Source organism: Xylocopa sonorina, chromosome 4 (genome assembly GCF_050948175.1).
Source record: "Xylocopa sonorina isolate GNS202 chromosome 4, iyXylSono1_principal, whole genome shotgun sequence".
Taxonomy (NCBI): Eukaryota; Metazoa; Arthropoda; class Insecta; order Hymenoptera; family Apidae; genus Xylocopa; species Xylocopa sonorina.
In genome coordinates, this window is record NC_135196.1 from 13,888,648 (window position 1) to 13,905,218 (window position 16,571).

Sequence of the window (16,571 nt, forward strand, 5' to 3'; positions counted from 1 at the left end):
TTGGAGAGCGTAAGCCTAACTTCATACAGGTGTTGTATTGTCAGTGCAGATTAAACATGATCATGTACAAAACTGCTGTTTTACTACTTTTTGTAATTGTCAACACGTCGAGTAAGTATGTGATTGCCGAAAATGAGGAGGACGTGTCGACGGATTTGTATGTAATCGAGGGGAAAGTGTTCCCGTGGGAAAGCGGAGCATCAAACGGATGGCAATTGATGACCCACGTCATGGCCAACGGTGGGGAACATTACGGCTTTTTAAGGTAAAATTGCGTGAAATACATCGTATCGTCGAGTTATATGTATACAGAGCGTGAGAAATTTTCACGTCGAACGTGAAAAGTATGTGAAACAATCGTTTCTAAATTTCACGTAGGTTAGGTTAGAATTTCTGGTAGTATTTGTGTATTCAATACTTATACGAATACTGTACACTGTGTATTTAATAATTTTAGGGAGGACGGAACGTTTATTATTTCAAATGTACCATCGGGATCGTATGTGATCGAGGTTGTAAATCCAAACTGCGTGTACGAACCAGTGAGAGTAGAAATTAACTCGAAAGGGAAGTTCAGGGCAAGGAAGGTTAATTTAATTCAAACGTCTCAAGTGATACAAGTTCCGTATCCGTTAAAGATGAGACCGCTCACACCGTTCAGATACTTTCAAGTTAGAGAACAGTGGAGGGTAACAGACTTTTTATTTAATCCAATGGTAAGGACTTGATTCTTCTTATATTCTTGTCTATTTCAAGAAATAACATCATTTTCCGCTTTTTGGTTACTTTCGTCGTCCAGGTCTTGATGATGATACTACCATTGTTGTTAATCATGATTATACCAAAAATTATGAACGATCCTGAAACTAGGAAGGTTAGTAGATAATTTAAATGATGTACCTGTAGAATTACCGTGTGCGATATCAAAAACTAGATGAAAGGTATAATCTTTTTATAAAATTGCAAATTTATAATTATAGCATTTTTTTCCATGCTTTCAACTTTTAGGAAATGGAACAATTAAATAATTTCACTAATTACAATATGCCAGAAATGTCGGAAGTAATAACCGCGTTCTTGTCCGGCGGAGAGAAACAGAAATCCAAGGCAGTAAAAGCTGCGAAAAAGAGGCAATGATCGAAGTGTCTTTAGGATGTGTGCGCACTTTTACTCTAGTTTCTCGGTTTTTAATCGCATTTTGGGGAGAAATGTCGAACCCCTTTTCCTATCAGTCTCCCGATTTTCACATGACCTTGTCTCACATTTTCCAAGTAATATCATTTTACTGCATAACTGTATAAACAAACGATTATCAGGCTACACAATGTAATTATTAAGTTATGCGATTGGAATACTTATTGATTGCTATTGTAAAAACCAGTAAACTTGAATGAAATGAAAAAAAAAGTAAAATATAAAGTACAGTTTGCTAAACATTAATAGATAAACTTTCAATGCATTGTACAGAAGATACTAATCTATAATTTTACACATTATTCACAAATAAACGGAGTACACGTGTCTGTGATTATTTTACTTCAGGCATATGTGTTTAGAAACGTCTACGAAGTAAGAACACAGCATATAACACACAAATGTAATATAATTCGAAACTGTAGCGATGAATATCTGTTAAGACATATTTGTAGTTTAAAAAATAAATAAAATATTCTAAAGTTGCGTTTATATCATGACAATTATAACAGAATAATGAAACGGTTAAGTAATTGCGATAATGAAAAGCATTCGAGTATTCAGTTAATGATAGATTTAAAATTGGCGCTTGAAATCTTGAAAATTTACCTATTTGGATCAGTAACGCCATCTCTTCGAAAAGTGCTCAAACTGGTCGCTCAGCGTTATCGACAGCGAAGTGAACCTCTCAAGAACTACTAGCGCCATCTCTTAGGAAAGTTCTGAAACTAGTTGTCGATTAGTTTCAACATTTGTCGAAGAGATGGCGCCACTATCAGAGTAGTTCACTTCGCTGTCGATAACGCTGAGCGACCAGTTTGAGCACTTTTCGAAGAGATGGAGGCACCAGTCGAAATTGATTGTTTTTAAAATTTAATTTGCGCGAATTTTGATTGCATCTTATTAACTTTTCGTATTTATTAGAGTAAATGCTGCATACGAATACATTAAACTGTACTAATCAAGTTTCTAACAATTCTCCGATAGTTCAGTAATGATTTTTAACGTTCGTAAAGTGTTACAAGGCTTTGAGATGAATCTAGAGAGAATCTTTTTTAAAACTCCTTTGTTTGATGCGTTTTGTTTTTTTCTTTTTAAGAGCAAAAAAGATGGATTAGCTGCTGGTTAACTTATCAGCAAGATCGAAGCGAAAATAGATACGGTGAACGCAACTGATTCTCATAATAATTGTTTATTGTTGAAGTGATATAGATATAATGATTCGTAACGTAATTTAACTACAATGAGACAGGTTTCGTAACTAGCAGAGTCGTGTTTATACATGGATTATACAATATGTACAGAAAACCTAAGATCGTACAAGCAATACTTTGTTTTGGACAACTTCACAGGACTTGCAATCGGGGAAATAGCTGCCGGCCTTTCCGTGTCCCCTTTCCCATCATTTTTTGTTTCGTCTGTTCCTTAATTAAAAACGGCGTCGCGCAAACCACGCGAGAACAGTTGCTTCCTTTTCGTACGTCTCTAAACGCCCCCCTTAACGATACCAAACATTTTTGATAGCACACTAACGATTTACATCAACACCTCTAACTCGATTTCATTCGTCTCTATATTAATTATCACGTGTGTTCGTTATTTACAACAGTATTGTATATATATATATGTATACGACAGTCACCCTCGAGGGAGTCTTTTGATTTACCTCCTAACGCTCTTTCCTTTCTCTCTCTCTCTCTCTCTCTCTCTCTCTCTCTCAGCTTTCAATGTACTTGCAATTTCGATTTTGCTACTATTTTCGCTTTTTTTTTTCTTCACACTTCTCTGGACAGAATCATAAATTATATCGAACAGTTTCGTCTTCGAATTTACTCGACAAACAATTGCAGTCGTTACGTTTTGCTAATTTGTATCCAAGTTAACGCTTAACGAGCGCGGGTGGAGGAAGTTCCGGAAGCTGAGGCGAGACGAGAATGAATAGTGTCAGAATTGTGTTCCGTGGTCCACCGTTGTGTCAAAATGCGTTTTATTGTATTATATTACCGAATGATTCAGGACAGGTTATTCGAAATTGTCGTTTCTTATCAAAAGAACGATGCACAGAACGCAATTCCGTTCTTCTTCGCGTTCTCGTCTCGCCTTGGCTTCCGGAAACGACCTCTGAAAATTGTCCGTTTCTCTATTCCCATCGATATGCTTCGAAACGAAAGCGTTCTTTATCTCTTCGTTGAAAGATAGGCAACTTTTGATCTGACACGTTCGATGCGCGCGATTTAGCCGTTTTCAATAATTTCTGATCGATGGTTAGACCATCAAACCGGAAATACTAGTGACTTCTATGTATATATATATATATATTTTTTTTTTGTTTCTCTTTTTCTCTTCACCTCGCATCAGAGTCCTCGAATTGACGGGGAGCTCTTAATAAGTTACCTCTAGGCTAGTTAAAAATCAGATAATTTACGTGAAGTGCTTACTGGACAGACCGTACGCAGTATTATCGTTACTTTGTACACATTTTTACACGCGTATCGTACCTCGTCTATGATTACGACTTTTTTTTGTTGTTTTTCTTTTTTTCTTTTTCTTTCCTTACTTATTCGCATTTTCATGGTTAAACGTGAGAACATATAGGGAAGCCATTATACACGAGTAAATTACCTTTCGAGCGAGCGATCGATCGCGACGGGTCCGCGATGCGCGGCGCCTTCGCGATCGCGACCTCGAAAAAGTTTGAACGCGCGGATTTCTCTCTTTTTTTTTCTCTCTCTCTCTTTTACGCACGACAGCGATTTAACGTACATCGAATGGGGATAATTGAAATCACTCGTGATTGCTTTTTTGATTCGAATCTCTATCGTTCGTGCCGACAACGTAACTTCAGCCATTTTGGTGCCACGAACGCGTGGCAACGTCGACGACGCACGGGACACTAGCGTAGAAAAATATTGCGTTCCACGATCGAATGTAAGAAACAAATTTGGGTAAAAATTATTGTCCTGCGCTCCTCTAGCGTCGAGTAATTTTCTCGTTTGGCATATTTTCCGGATCGTCGTAGGTCGGAAGCTACGGTTGAAGCTCGAGCAGAGAAACGTAAACGAACTGATCCGCGATTTAAAGAAACGTACCACGAGCAAGAGAAAGAAGAACCGTCTGTCTTGTTTTCTGTACAAATATACTTGGTTGGATACATCCGATGATACAACGTCGATGAGGCTAAGTATAACGATACACTGTGTCCATCTGGGAAGGAATCGAAGTTCGACTGAACGGCAGTTCGATGAGGCTCGATCGAAGAGGAGGAAGAAGAAGACGACGGCAAGCTCGATGGGTTGTTTTTTTGGGGGGGAACAGAAATCGACGTCGGCTATCATTCCGTAGAAAAGAACGACGGGACACGTGTTGACGGGGTGCGTGCTGTACATCGAGTGTGTAAATAATACAATAATACTATGATACAAAGTATAAGTACATTGGTTTAAATGATTGCAGGCTGCTCCTCTCATATCACAGCGAGGGCGCTGCCGGGCCCGCTTCGAACTTCCTAAAAACGACCTTCCTTTGAAAAAGAAAAGAAAGCGACGCATGTACTCGCACGTGTATACAACTCGCGCACTCATACCCCTTCGCACCAATAGAATATTTCATATTTATATATTTATATATTTATATTTATATTTATATATATATATATCTCATCTTCTTTCTTTATGTATATATTTATATCTTCCCGCGCGAGGTGTTTCGCGCAACCGTGTTATACCTCGAATATCTTGACTACTAAAGATCGAATGAAACATTTCTCCAGGTTATCGTCGATCCAATCGCGTTCTCGAGAGACACGCGGTCGTCGTTCGATCGTAATTTCGTAATTTCCGCGGCAAGGAGGCGAATGAAATTTCAGAACCGAGTAAGAAAGCAGAAGAGACAGTTCTCGATCACGCGGTACACCTCGCGCGGACTTCACATTTCTCTAATAATAATAACGTAGGATAATCCTAAAAGTGAGGTGACCATCACTGTCGCGCATGGACGGTCAAGAGTATGGAGGGTCCCGGGACGTCGCGGCGCCACGTGTCTTGCGGCCCAGCGGCTCAGTCTAGGCGCCGTGTCCGTCGTTACGGTCCCATCGTGCCTGCCACACGGGGAAGCACGTGTCGCTGGGAAATAGTTCCGAAAGGGGCGACCATAACGCAGGAGCCGGGCTGACCGTGCTCCGTGGTCCCCTCGAACGCGTTTTTAAGACTAGTGTGACAATAGGAACATGGTATCTGCTCTGGCTCTGGGGAATCAGGAAGGATATGTCGTCGGACGTTCGGCAACCGAGTCTCTCGGCTCGAAGAAGAAGAAGAAGAAGAGGAAGAAGAAGAAGAAAAAAAAATGCACTGAAACACTGCCGGCTCTGTGTGAACGCCCCCACCCCCTTTTCTTCGTTTCCCTACAAATGACTCCTCTCTCGCTCTCTTCTGGCGTTGTTCGCGCCTCGATGCCAGCCAGGACGGAGTTCAGTCGCCGTGGATGTGAAACCTCGCGGATGATGGGTACGCGTGGTCGATCGAGATTCACGTGGCCAGCCCCTCGCCCCTTGCTGGCGGCGGTGGCGGTGGTAGCCGAGTGGTGGGTGGCGTCGAGTTCCCGTCCGCTCTCGCTGGTGGCTCCCTGTCGAAGTGGTGCTGATGAAGAGCGTCGCCCGTCCACGAGGTCACGCTCGCGTTGTTCTGGTTGCTGCTGTTCGAGCCAGGCGTGCCTGGCGAGTGGGACGGCGACGGTGTCTGGAAGAGCATAGACCCGGACGGGATCGAGGACTTCCCGTCGAGCAACGGTCCGTTACTCGTCGCAGTCATCGGTTGCTTCTCGAGGGGGAATCCCGCGCCGGCTGCGTACACTGAGCCGAACAATCCAGCGTACTTGCCCGCGGCTACCGCGTGGCTTGGTAGCCCGTTGTTACTCTGAATCACCGAGATCTCGTTCAGCTGTAAGCAATGCACAGCCGACTGGTTAAGTTTAGTCTGGCGCGAGGGTATACCTAGAAAAACGATCTGTCAAGAGTTTCGATCTGTCTGAGAGTTGTCTGCGCGATTAACGGATAATCGAGTTTATTGTTGTTTCGTTGTCTTCACTTACTTTCTGTTGCACGCCGTTAAGGAACGGTGCGGGTAGATACGGATAGAAGAGATCCGGTCGCCGTTGGAGGAACTCTGAGTCCTTGGGCGTGATGGGTAGGGGAGGCAGATCCAGGGACATTCGGCGACCTCGACGAGAGGCTCCGTTGGTCCACATATGAGTGCCCATGTGCACCTGCGGTCAGAAAGAGCGGGTTCGTTCGATCAACGCGGTGTGTCGGGTCTGTCTGCGTGCGTTCTGACGGTGGCGCTGATCTTTCATCGAGCTTACGTTTTTCTTTTCTCCTTGCCTTTCTTTCTTTTTTTTTGCTTTTCTTTTTTCTTTTGGTTTCTCACATTTCGTCACACGTTTTGTACGTTACGCGTCAGCGTTAGTACAAGCAGTAGCGGCTAGCTCGTGTTAGAGAGTAAACTCGAAGGGTACGGACGTACGTGGATAGCGAGATGGAGAGAGACAGTGGTGAAGATGGAGGCACGGGACGTAGAGAGAAACGAGGGTATTAGAGAGAGAGAGAGAGAACAAACAGATGGAATTAGAGAGAGAGAAAGAGGGAAGGAGAGAGATAGAGATATAGAAAAAATGATGATAGAGATGGAGAGTAAGAGAGAGAGAGAGAGAGAGAGAGAGAGAGAAAAGGGAAAAATGATGTGTATATACCTTGAGATTGCCCTTGGTGGTGAATGCCTTCTGGCAGACGGTGCATCGGAACGGTTTGTCGCCGGTGTGAGTTCTCATATGGATCTGGAGCGCCGAAGATGAGGAGAAATTCTTATTGCAAATCTGGCACAAGTGTTTGCTCGGCACGCCTGCAAATACACACACACACACAGTTTCGCTGAACAGAGCCTGACGCAAGTTTTAGCGAGGGGTTCTCAAGAAGCTTGTGTCCCCCTTCGCTCGAGAGGGAGCGGAGAGGGGAAAATAGACGTGGCCGGTGGTGGTTTCGTTGGGCCCGAACGGACGCCCTCGTTAACGGACGTCGCTATCTATTTCTGCTCTGTTCTTGTTCGTCCGCGAGTCCTTCGAGATGGAAGACGAAAGAGAACGATAGACGGAAAGATGGAGAGCGAACCTGCCACCCAGGGATCTTTGCCCGTGAAAAGAAAACAGCGTGTGGATGTAGAGAGAAAGCACAGAGAGAGAGAGAGAGAGAAAGAAAGAGTGAGAGAGAGAGAGAGAGAGAGAGATGCGTGCAAGTAAGCGAAGCCGAGAGCGGTGAACGATTAATTGCTGCGTCTCGACCGAAGCCAGAAACAGTTCCAACCTGCCAAGCGAAGCCTCGAACCGTTCGAATCGCGCTCGATGAAGAAGCAGGCTCCGAACGACGAAAGACCGTACCAGGTCGGTTTCTGGCTACTTACTGGCTGGTCTCTTTGGCGCTGGTAGCTCTCCCTCGGGTGGCGATCTCTTCGCGGAGATGCTCTGCTCCATCGAGCTCGGCGGCATCGGCGGCGGTGGCGGCGGAGGCGGCGGAGGCGGCGGTAGGCTCGAGTCCTCCGCGCACATCGGACTTCTCGAGGTCTCGTGCTCCTGGGACTGTTGGTGCTGCTGTTTCGAGTCGCTGAACAGATGCGGCGGCATGTCGCGGATCTTGTGGGTCAGCATGTGCTGCTTCATATTCCCCTGCGAGACAGAAAACGATCGTTCGTTCGATTAACGCCGCTGCAGACGTACGCCTCGTGTTCAATCACTTCGTCGATTACACCACTCTGCATAATTACCATCGTCTCTGTTACTAATTCCGTAAGAATCCAGCGGCACGATTCGAACGCGAGAAAGGTAGAGAAAGAGAGAGAGAGAAAGGATCGATCGTATATACAGAGTGGTGTGATCATTGTTGTTGTTTCATTGTCAAAATTCAGCAGGCTCTTACCAGGAGGCCGTGCGCCGAGGGTAGAAGTCCGAGGGCGGGTGACATCAGCGGGGGTAGGCGGATGGCAGGATAGACAGGCGTCAACCCCCGCCCCCCTCCTGCTCCTTTCCGCCCCCGGCTCTTCCGTTCCTCAGGTCGCCGCCGCCGCCTGCGTTTCGCTTTTTCTCGACTACTGGCGCACGGTGATCCGTATTGAGGATCGGGTGAAGTGATCGAACTGTTTGCGGGTAACGGCTGAGACGCACAGACGCATGCTTGCTGCCCGGAACCATCGTTCTGAAATTATCGTAGAAAAACAAAGATACAGGACGCTGTGCCGGAACTTGAACCGAGCCAGGCTTCGATCGCGATCATTGATTCTTTTTTACAATAACCAACGAACACGTCGACTCGAGTCATTCGCATACTACTACTGAACCTTCACGATTAAGAAATCGTGCAACCACTAGATTAGTATCCGTCAGTATTTACGATTAGTCGATAATGGAGGGTTAAGAAAAATTGTTCGATTAGTACGCTGTATACGATACGTATTAGTCAAGCAAAATGTAGGCGATTAGAAGAAGTGCGGCGATAGTAACGATTGCAGCGAGATATAAAGGTTATGTCGCAGCCTTTTGAACAGCAGCTATAAAGTCGCATAGAAACGTGTCGAAGATTTCCACGCTTCTGACGCACGAGACGATGAAAGGTTTCCATCCTGGAAATGGTCAACGACACCTTTTGAAAATTGAACGCGGCCGACCGTTTCCGTCGGTTTCATCGAATCGTTTAACAGTCTACTAGTCGGTTGTAGGATTTCTTTGGAATTCGTTTGGTGAGCAGCAAACAATTCTCAGAATGGACGCGCCCAATTCGATCTTCCCGATCCGTCGAATCCAAGTATCAGTGGTGTGTATACGTTACCTTTGTGGAAAAGCCTCTGTCGCATATGGTGCATTTGAAAGGTCGTTCCTTCGTGTGGCTCCGGTAATGGATCTCCAGCGCGGAGTTGCACGCAAATGTCTTGTAGCAGATATTACATGTGGTGTTTCCACGCACTGTAACAGATCGTATTTCTTTACAATTGCTTCCCGACACTTTCGCACGCTTCTACCGGCCGTGAAAGCAATTTGTAACCGCGATTCGACCGTAAACCATCCGTCACGAACGCGTTAAAACTGGCTAATCTAATCGTCAAACGCGCGGACGCCGGCCAGACGTACGGAACGCGAGCCTCCGACGCTCGTGGGGGGCTGATCGTTATCCACGTGGTTGGTTGCCTCGAGGACAGCGTTTAGACCCGCGGCTCTCGTCGCTGTTTGTCGGAAGGAGTGAAATGAATCGTACAGGCAGCAATCCGTTTTGCAAACAAATTTATTCAATACTTTTATTAAATATCCATAGTGTTTTTTTCTTTCTTTCTCGATCTTTTTCATATCGCAAAAGTGGAATACAAAACTGATGTCTGCGCACGCAAAACTTTTTTCGTCCCCCGTTCTTTTGTTTTCTATCCTCTATATCTCGAACAAGTGACTCGAACTGAGAGTAAACAGACAGATCGACAGAGACAGATGAACAGATAGATAGATAAATACATAGATAGAAAGACAGAGATAGAGAGAAAGAAAGAGAGAGAAAACTAGAAAGAAAGACCGAAATAGAAGAGCGCATAGTGGTATAGAGAGAGAGAGAGAGAGAGAGAGAGAGAGAGAGAGAGAGAGAGAGAGAGAGAGTGAAAGAGTGAAAGAGAAAGAGAGATCGAAACAAAGGTGTTCAAAACAGATAGTAAAAAAAAAAAAAAGAGTCAAGCGGGAGGGTAGGAGTGCTAGGTCCGGCTACACCACAAACAGGATACGTCGATATACAGCTTGGATAAGGTGGACGAATTAGTCAGACTGGCGGTCAGGATCAGTGAATCGTGTCAGATCGATCGGGAGGTGTAGCAGGAACTGCAGCTCGCCCTGGTGCTAGCAGCGCCTACCTGCTGGCCCTCCGACAGCCAGGCCGAGCGGGTTGTAGGTCGACGTGGCAGCCAACACGGCTGACGTGGTCAGGGACGCCAGTGGTCCGGCGGCGCCGCTTCCCGGATTGACGGTGTTCATCGAGCTGACGCTGTTTATGCTCGAGGAACCGATGCTGCTCGTGGACGGCGACGAAGAGACCGCTTGCAGCAGCCCTGCGAACATGCCGAACGGATGCGGATGGTGCGTGACAGGCTGCGGGGGCGGCGTTGGTACCGAGACCACCGAGGCGGGGGTGGAAGACGCGCGAGGCGTCAGGTCTAACGGCGCGCCAGGATTCGGCGGGCTGTTGCTTTTCTCGCTGCCGTTGTAACGATGGAACGGCGGCGACCTGGAAATGTTTCCTAACGTCGACGTGGCGGTCGTGGTGATCGTTCGCACCTGGTTCTCCAGAGCGGCCAGGGAGGTGGAGAAATTCTGCAGGGAACCACCGTCCTTCTGCTCGTTCTCTTCGCTCTCGCGGTCCTGATCGTCCTCGACGTCGCCGCGAATCTCTCGATTCATCTCGCACCTCTCGTCCTCCTCCCTTCGGTCCTCTTCGTCGTCCTCCTGATCGTCCGCCTCGCTCTGCTCCTCCGCGTACCTCTGCTGCTGTTGCTGCTGTTGATGGTGTTGGTGTTGGTGTTGCTGCTGTTGGGGATCCTCTTTCGCGTCGATGTCGTTTTCCTGGGGCTGCCTCTCGAGGCCCGTCTGCTGTCGCGACGGCGGGAAGCCCAACGGGAAACCAGGCCCGGCTGGATGGATGGGCGGAAAACCCTGCGGGAGGAACGACGCTAGCGGATGGTGCGGATAACCCGGCGGGAACTCGTTCACCTCGCCAGCTTGGATCTGCTCGGGACTTAGCTCCGTTGGCTCGCCGGTGTGCAGTCGTATGTGCTGTTGCAGCACCAGCGCGTTCGTGAATTTCTTGTGGCACACCGGGCACTGGTGTAACACTCGTAGCGGCGGTTTCGCCCTGTGCACGCCCATATGGGTCTTCAGGTTACCCTTGGTGGTGAACGCGCGGCCGCAGATCTTGCACTTGAACGGCCGCTCGCCTGTGTGAGTCCTGTAATGCATCTGCAACGCGCTCTTGCAGGACAGCACCCTGTGGCAGATCACGCACTGGTTCGGATCGGTCAGCTTGTGCTCGATGTTGTCGACCAACTGTTGCAACTTGGACGTTTCCGAGGTCTTCGTGATCTCGATCAGGCTCTCCCAGGAGTTGTCGTTGCTGCCTGGCCGCGGTAACAGGCTCGAATAGATAGCCGGGTCCTTGGCCGGGTCGATCATCTCGTTGCCCGTGACCGAGGCGGACGTGTTCACGGCCGTTGGCGCCGTGTGGTGCGGTATTTGATGGTGCGCGGGCGGTCCTGGGAACAGAATCCCCGCGAACGAGGTTTGAAGGCTTCCGCTGCTCGCGCTGCTGCTCGCGGGAGACGCGCCAGGGTACGCGACGATGTGCTGCGGCAAACGATTCACGGCACCACGACCGGACAAGTTCTCGGGCTGCTCCTCGATCTCCTCGTCGACCTCCATGTCGCCGTCCCCTTCGAGCCGTCCGCTGATCTTGCTGTCCATGCTGCAGTCCTCGTAGGTCTGCGGCTGGGAGGGCGGATTCACGGAGGATTGGGGCGAGTTCAGATACCGTCTGGTGGTCTCCTCGAAATCCTCGCTCTCCTCCTCCGTGGGCTCCTCGGGCTCCTCTGGCTCTTTCTTCGGGGTTATCCTGCCGGTTGCCTCTCGACTGGTCGGCCGTTGGTGTTGGTACTGGTGGTGCTGTTGCTCGTGCATAGGCGACCGGTGCTCGAGCTTGATCTCGTCCCTTTGCTCGAGCTGCTGCTTTTGTTGTTGGTGGTGATTGTCGTGGAAGGAATGACGAGAGTTCGACATAATCGCGGGGGAATGTGGGGACGTGGTCGGGGCAGTGGTAACGGGTTTACTCAAGTTCTCCGGCACGTCCTGATCGTCCCGATGAGCGACAACCGGCGATCTGTACAGGGGTGGCATACCGGGAAGGGCTAGGCTGATCGGCAGGGGCGGCTGAGGAGGTAAAAAACCGTGCGCCGCCGCCGGGTGAAAAGAGGTATGGTGAGAGGGTGGTGGCGGCGGTGGGGACGGCATCGGTCTCTGACCAGAGGCGATTTGCTGTAGCAGGGGTGGATGGTACTTGTCCAGGTGTTCCGGAACGGGATTCGGGTTCATCTTAACATGTGGAAACTTGGCCGTATGCCTCTGGAAGTGGACCTTCAGGTTCCCTTTCGTGGTGAAGCGGCTGCCGCAGACGTTGCATTTAAAAGGTCGCTCACCTGTGTGCGATCGTATGTGGATCTGAAGCGCCGAGTCGCTGCCGAACACCTTGCCGCAATAGCGGCACCGATGCTTGAAGAACGGTTCCCCGCGACCGCCACCGGATTTCGAGTCGTACGGGGAAAGACGGGACCCTTTGCCGCCCCTGAACGCCAGCTCGTCGGCCAGGTTGTTCGCCAGCAGACCCTGGCTGGCGTTGTCCAACACCTCCTGGGCTCTTTTCTGCAGCATCTCCAGCGTGTTCGGCTCGTGCAACGGTGGCGGGTCGGTGTTGGTGATTATCGACGACGCCAGGGAGGAGCTGATCGAGCAGAGCGGCGGTATCTGATGGGACATCGGCACCTGGCTGCTGCTACCGCCGCTGCTGCTGCTGCTGGTAGTGGCTGTTGGCCCTGTCGCGTTCGACGAAACCAACGGTAGGCTTAGCGGTGACGCGCTGCTAGCCGGTGTCGGTCGTTCTTGAGCGAGGTTAGGGGTCATCGGAGCCGGAGAGGTTTGCTGGTGGCTCGGCGGACGCGACGACGGAGGAGACGTCAGACTCGAGAGAGGTTTCGGCTGGATGATCGGCGACGAAGGTATCTCCTTGCTGTCCGACGGCTCGCCAGGCGCTTGTTGCACCGACTGATTGTGCGTGATGGACAGCTGCTGTTGGAGCTGACTGATCAACTGCAGCTGGAACACTTGCTGATGTTGCAGGGTGTACAAGGTGTTCTGCAGCAACGCCAAATCCTGCAGGGCCGCCTCGCTGTCCGCGCCACCGGCCAACGCTGTCGCTGCGAACTGCGCGACCGCCACTTTCGTGTTCTGGAGAGCCTCCAGGGTGACGTGACTAGTTCCCGCGGGCGGGAATAGACCGGCCGCGGTACCGCTCTCCACGAAATTGTTGTTGTTCTCCGCGTCCTGTCTATGCCGCATCTGCTTCCTAGATCCTTCCTCGTCCTCCTCTTGATCGTCCTGCTCGTCCACGCCTTCCTCTTCATCCTCCTCCAAAGCGTCCTCTTGATCCTTGTCGTCCTCGTCGCCCTGATGGGACCTCGAGGCCGTGAGGTCCACGGCTTCGTCGCCACCGGCTCCTCCGCCACCACCACTCTCCTCGCCATCGGACGTGAAGTCATTTTCCTCTCCTGAAACATATCGTTTACGCCGCGATTAGCGATCCGACGAACGCACTGGCTTCGCGCTAGTCGTTTCCTAACCTATAACGCAACGACACCTGTCTTCGCCTAGTGACGATTAACAAACCTCTGATCTTATCGAATTATTCAATCTCCTTTTCTATTTCCAGCCGCAGGGCAGAGACGCGTGTACCTGTGTAACTAAGTTTCAGTCGCGCGTTGCTGCTTCCTGTTTAGCGAAGACTGCGTCCACGCAAAAAGGCCACGCCAGTTTCCATTTGTATTCAACGTTTAAATCATTTGTGTGTACCGTACTAACGACGATGAAGAAAAAGAAATGAACAAAAAAGCATCGCTGGTTTGAGATATCGCGTGTTCTATGAATAGCAAACAGTCAATCGTGTTACCGATGCAACGAGAAGCATTTTACGGAACGTACTTTACATATTAAGAGGAATATGTGACACGTTTCGAGGCGGCACACAGATGCCTTTTATCCTCGTTCCCTCGTTAAATTTCTAATCATTCTCTCTGCCTGTTACCGCTTTCTAGCAAACTGATAAAAAGAAAGCTGATTTTTTCCCAATCCTCTGTATCGAATACCTGAAAATTGTTGCTCCTCGTTGCCAGTGTTCGTTGTCAGAGAGACAACGTCCGAGACCTGAATAGTCCGCGATTGGAATGTAGGAAACGCGTTGTTAGACGAAGCCGAGGCATTTTATTATTCGTACGTGACAAATATGACGAAGAGTGTACGAGTAAGCCCGCGTACGGTTCGTCGCGAGACGCGAAGCAGATTTCTATGACCGATAGTGGATAATTTGACGGGTGCGATATTCGACGACACTCCATCGCGCGCACGATAGTTGCGTATTTATTCGAGCGACGTTGTCGACCAAGTATATTCCCCGCGTTTAAAAACCTAACTAGGCTGTTACTTTGGTAAACATGCATTTAAGATAAGAAATAATTGCAACAATAAAAAACTATCCGTGCAACGGCTTACGCCAGTTAGTTGGAATATTCCAGAGCCGCGTAAACGAGGCTTCGAACTTTCTTCGACGGCGCTGTTGGGCAAAGATGAAGGCGATCTGACGGTGCGCGAAAAGATGAAAGCTCATAAGGTTTCGATTCACGAATTAAAGCAGTCGCCAAGGCTGGAACGGGGGCCGGACGCTTGGCAGGTCGAAGCGCAATGGTTTAAAATGTACAGTGCCGCGGTGAAACCGTGGCGGAATCGCTAATCGACATCGGGGACCGATTTTATTTACCACCCAGGTACACCCACGTTGGGTTCACGGAACGCGAAGCGTCGATAATTTCTTCGAAAACCGTGGCGACGTAGGGTGTACTTGAACGGTGACAAACCGGCACGCAGGCTCGATGCAGGCGAGCGTGCAAACAGAGAAAGAGAAAGAGGAGAGAGAGAGAGAGAGAGAGAGAGAGAGAGAAAGAGAGGAGTGGCGTAAAGTAATGGTGGAGACAAAACTGTGTCAAAACGGGCGCGCGAACAAAGATCCTGGTGAGGACAGTGCACATTCGTGTCAATGATAAAGAGCGGCGATTAGTATTCCGCGTGACGACGCGTGAAACCCGTACCCGGTGTACACTTTTAATACACGCGGTGCCGGGGCCAATGAAAAATGGAAATCGCGCAATTACTATTCTCGGCGGGCGAGCCAGACCCGTTCACGGACCGCACCAGTTAACGTTTCACTCGTCGCGGAGGCGACTCGATCACCACTGTGAACACCACTGCGTAACAGAGAAGAACTTGGAGGATCCGAACGGGAAACTTCCTCGCTGGTACGATGCCGCGAGATCGAACGCGCGCGCGAGAGAGAGAGAGCGAGAGAGAGAGAGAGAGAGGTAGACGCTCTCGCGACGGGAAGCGACGAGTTCGCCGCGTATGTCGTTACGCGTTCAAGGTCAACGGTTCTGCGTACCGGGAGATCGTGGACACGAGAGCCTGGCGGGCCTGCAGGTGCCCTGTTTGGTGGTACCCCTGCACTCGAGTCGGCGCGTGATGCTCCATCTCATCAGTTGCATGGTACCCACGGCGCCGCGGCACGCCGCGCGGACGACCCTCTCCTGGCTGCGTAGCGCCTACTTCCGGTGACGCGTGGAAGCTGCGCCGCGTTTTCCGACCGGATGTCCGCGTGTCGACCGGTGTCATCCGGCAAGGACGAGAACCGACTGATCGCTTGGTAAAGAGCCGGCCTGGGCGTAGGTATACCGTCGCGCAACGTCACGCGTCATCCCTTTCCCCCACCTCGCGTCCACCCGCCAGCCCCACCAAGGGCCCTGGTCCCCCACCAGGCGCCCACGCCTGTACACTTCGGTTATGACAACGAAGGCGGCGCGGTTCATAAATCAGGGGGTAAGGGGCGGGGCCTGCGCGAACCACTCAGCGGCCGGTTATTAATTATTATACACCGGGAAACCCCTTCTACCCGGTCCCACCTACGCGGCGCAACTTCCGGATCCACGGTTACTGCCTGCGACAGAGCGACGCGTTTCTGCACGCGTCCTCTCGCGTCGCTCGCTTTCCATTTTCTTCGTCCCTTCTCTTTCTCTTTCTCGTTCTCTTTCTCTCTCTCTCTCTCTCTCTCTCTGTCTCGCGAGCGCTCTTGGGCATCTTTCCGTGGGGGGCAGCAAAGTGTGAATTCGACGCGACCGATAGAGAGCCCCTTTAGTCCCCTGGAATGCGTCTAGAGTCTAGACGTCCCTTTCTTTTTTCCTTTTTTTCTCCCTCGTACCCGCTCCGCTCGTTTCTCTCACTCTCTCTCTCTTTCTCTCTCTTCCTTTTTTTTCTCTTCTTTCTCGTCTTTTTTTTAGAAGGAATTCTTGATTCGGAAACGAGAGTGGAGGTTTAAGAATCCGGGGACAGACGAAGCGCTACGCGTACAACTTCTTTGTGGAAACATCGCGGGGCGAGGGAATTTTTAAAATAACTGCAGTATTTCCAGAGGCTTGCAGTGTATCTAGATTAATCGTGCGCTGAGAATCGAT

At 49.7% G+C, this 16,571-nt stretch overlaps 2 protein-coding genes across 5 annotated transcripts in view; one reads left to right on the forward strand and one right to left on the reverse strand.

Moving 5' to 3' along the window:
• Positions 1-32: 32 nt before the first annotated feature.
• Positions 33-1,201, forward strand: Emc7 (ER membrane protein complex subunit 7). The gene is made up of 4 exons (XM_076893636.1): positions 33-265; positions 458-716; positions 800-874; positions 1,009-1,201. The coding sequence occupies exons 1-4, from the start codon at positions 57-59 to the stop codon at positions 1,135-1,137; spliced, it is 672 nt and encodes a 223-aa protein (XP_076749751.1). The 5' UTR covers positions 33-56; the 3' UTR covers positions 1,138-1,201.
• A 4,435-nt stretch (positions 1,202-5,636) lies between these two features.
• The window catches only part of Salm (spalt major), a 58,951-nt gene continuing 48,016 nt past the window's right edge, over positions 5,637-16,571 (reverse strand). Inside the window, exons 1-8 of one of the 4 annotated variants that reach the window (XM_076893511.1) lie at positions 15,506-15,742; positions 10,116-13,568; positions 9,059-9,192; positions 8,153-8,428; positions 7,641-7,902; positions 6,937-7,085; positions 6,280-6,453; positions 5,637-6,128 (exon numbers count right to left, since the gene is read on the reverse strand). In XM_076893511.1, coding sequence (XP_076749626.1) covers positions 5,718-6,128; positions 6,280-6,453; positions 6,937-7,085; positions 7,641-7,902; positions 8,153-8,428; positions 9,059-9,192; positions 10,116-13,568; positions 15,506-15,608 — 4,962 coding nt within the window. In that variant the 5' untranslated portion in view covers positions 15,609-15,742 and the 3' untranslated portion in view covers positions 5,637-5,717. Of the gene's footprint in view, positions 6,129-6,279; positions 6,454-6,936; positions 7,086-7,640; positions 7,903-8,152; positions 8,429-9,058; positions 9,193-10,115; positions 13,569-15,505; positions 15,743-16,571 lie in introns of those variants that run through there. The other 3 variants (XM_076893510.1, XM_076893512.1, XM_076893514.1) reach the window with 3 other exon arrangements.

Bases quoted from the DNA above. Each gene is read 5' to 3' on its own strand.
- Emc7 (XM_076893636.1), top strand. From the start codon at position 57: ATGATCATGTACAAAACTGCTGTTTTACTACTTTTTGTAATTGTCAAC. The intron at 266-457 runs GTAAAATTGCGT...TAATAATTTTAG, and splicing joins GAACATTACGGCTTTTTAAG to GGAGGACGGAACGTTTATTA. The intron at 875-1,008 runs GTTAGTAGATAA...TTCAACTTTTAG, and splicing joins ACGATCCTGAAACTAGGAAG to GAAATGGAACAATTAAATAA.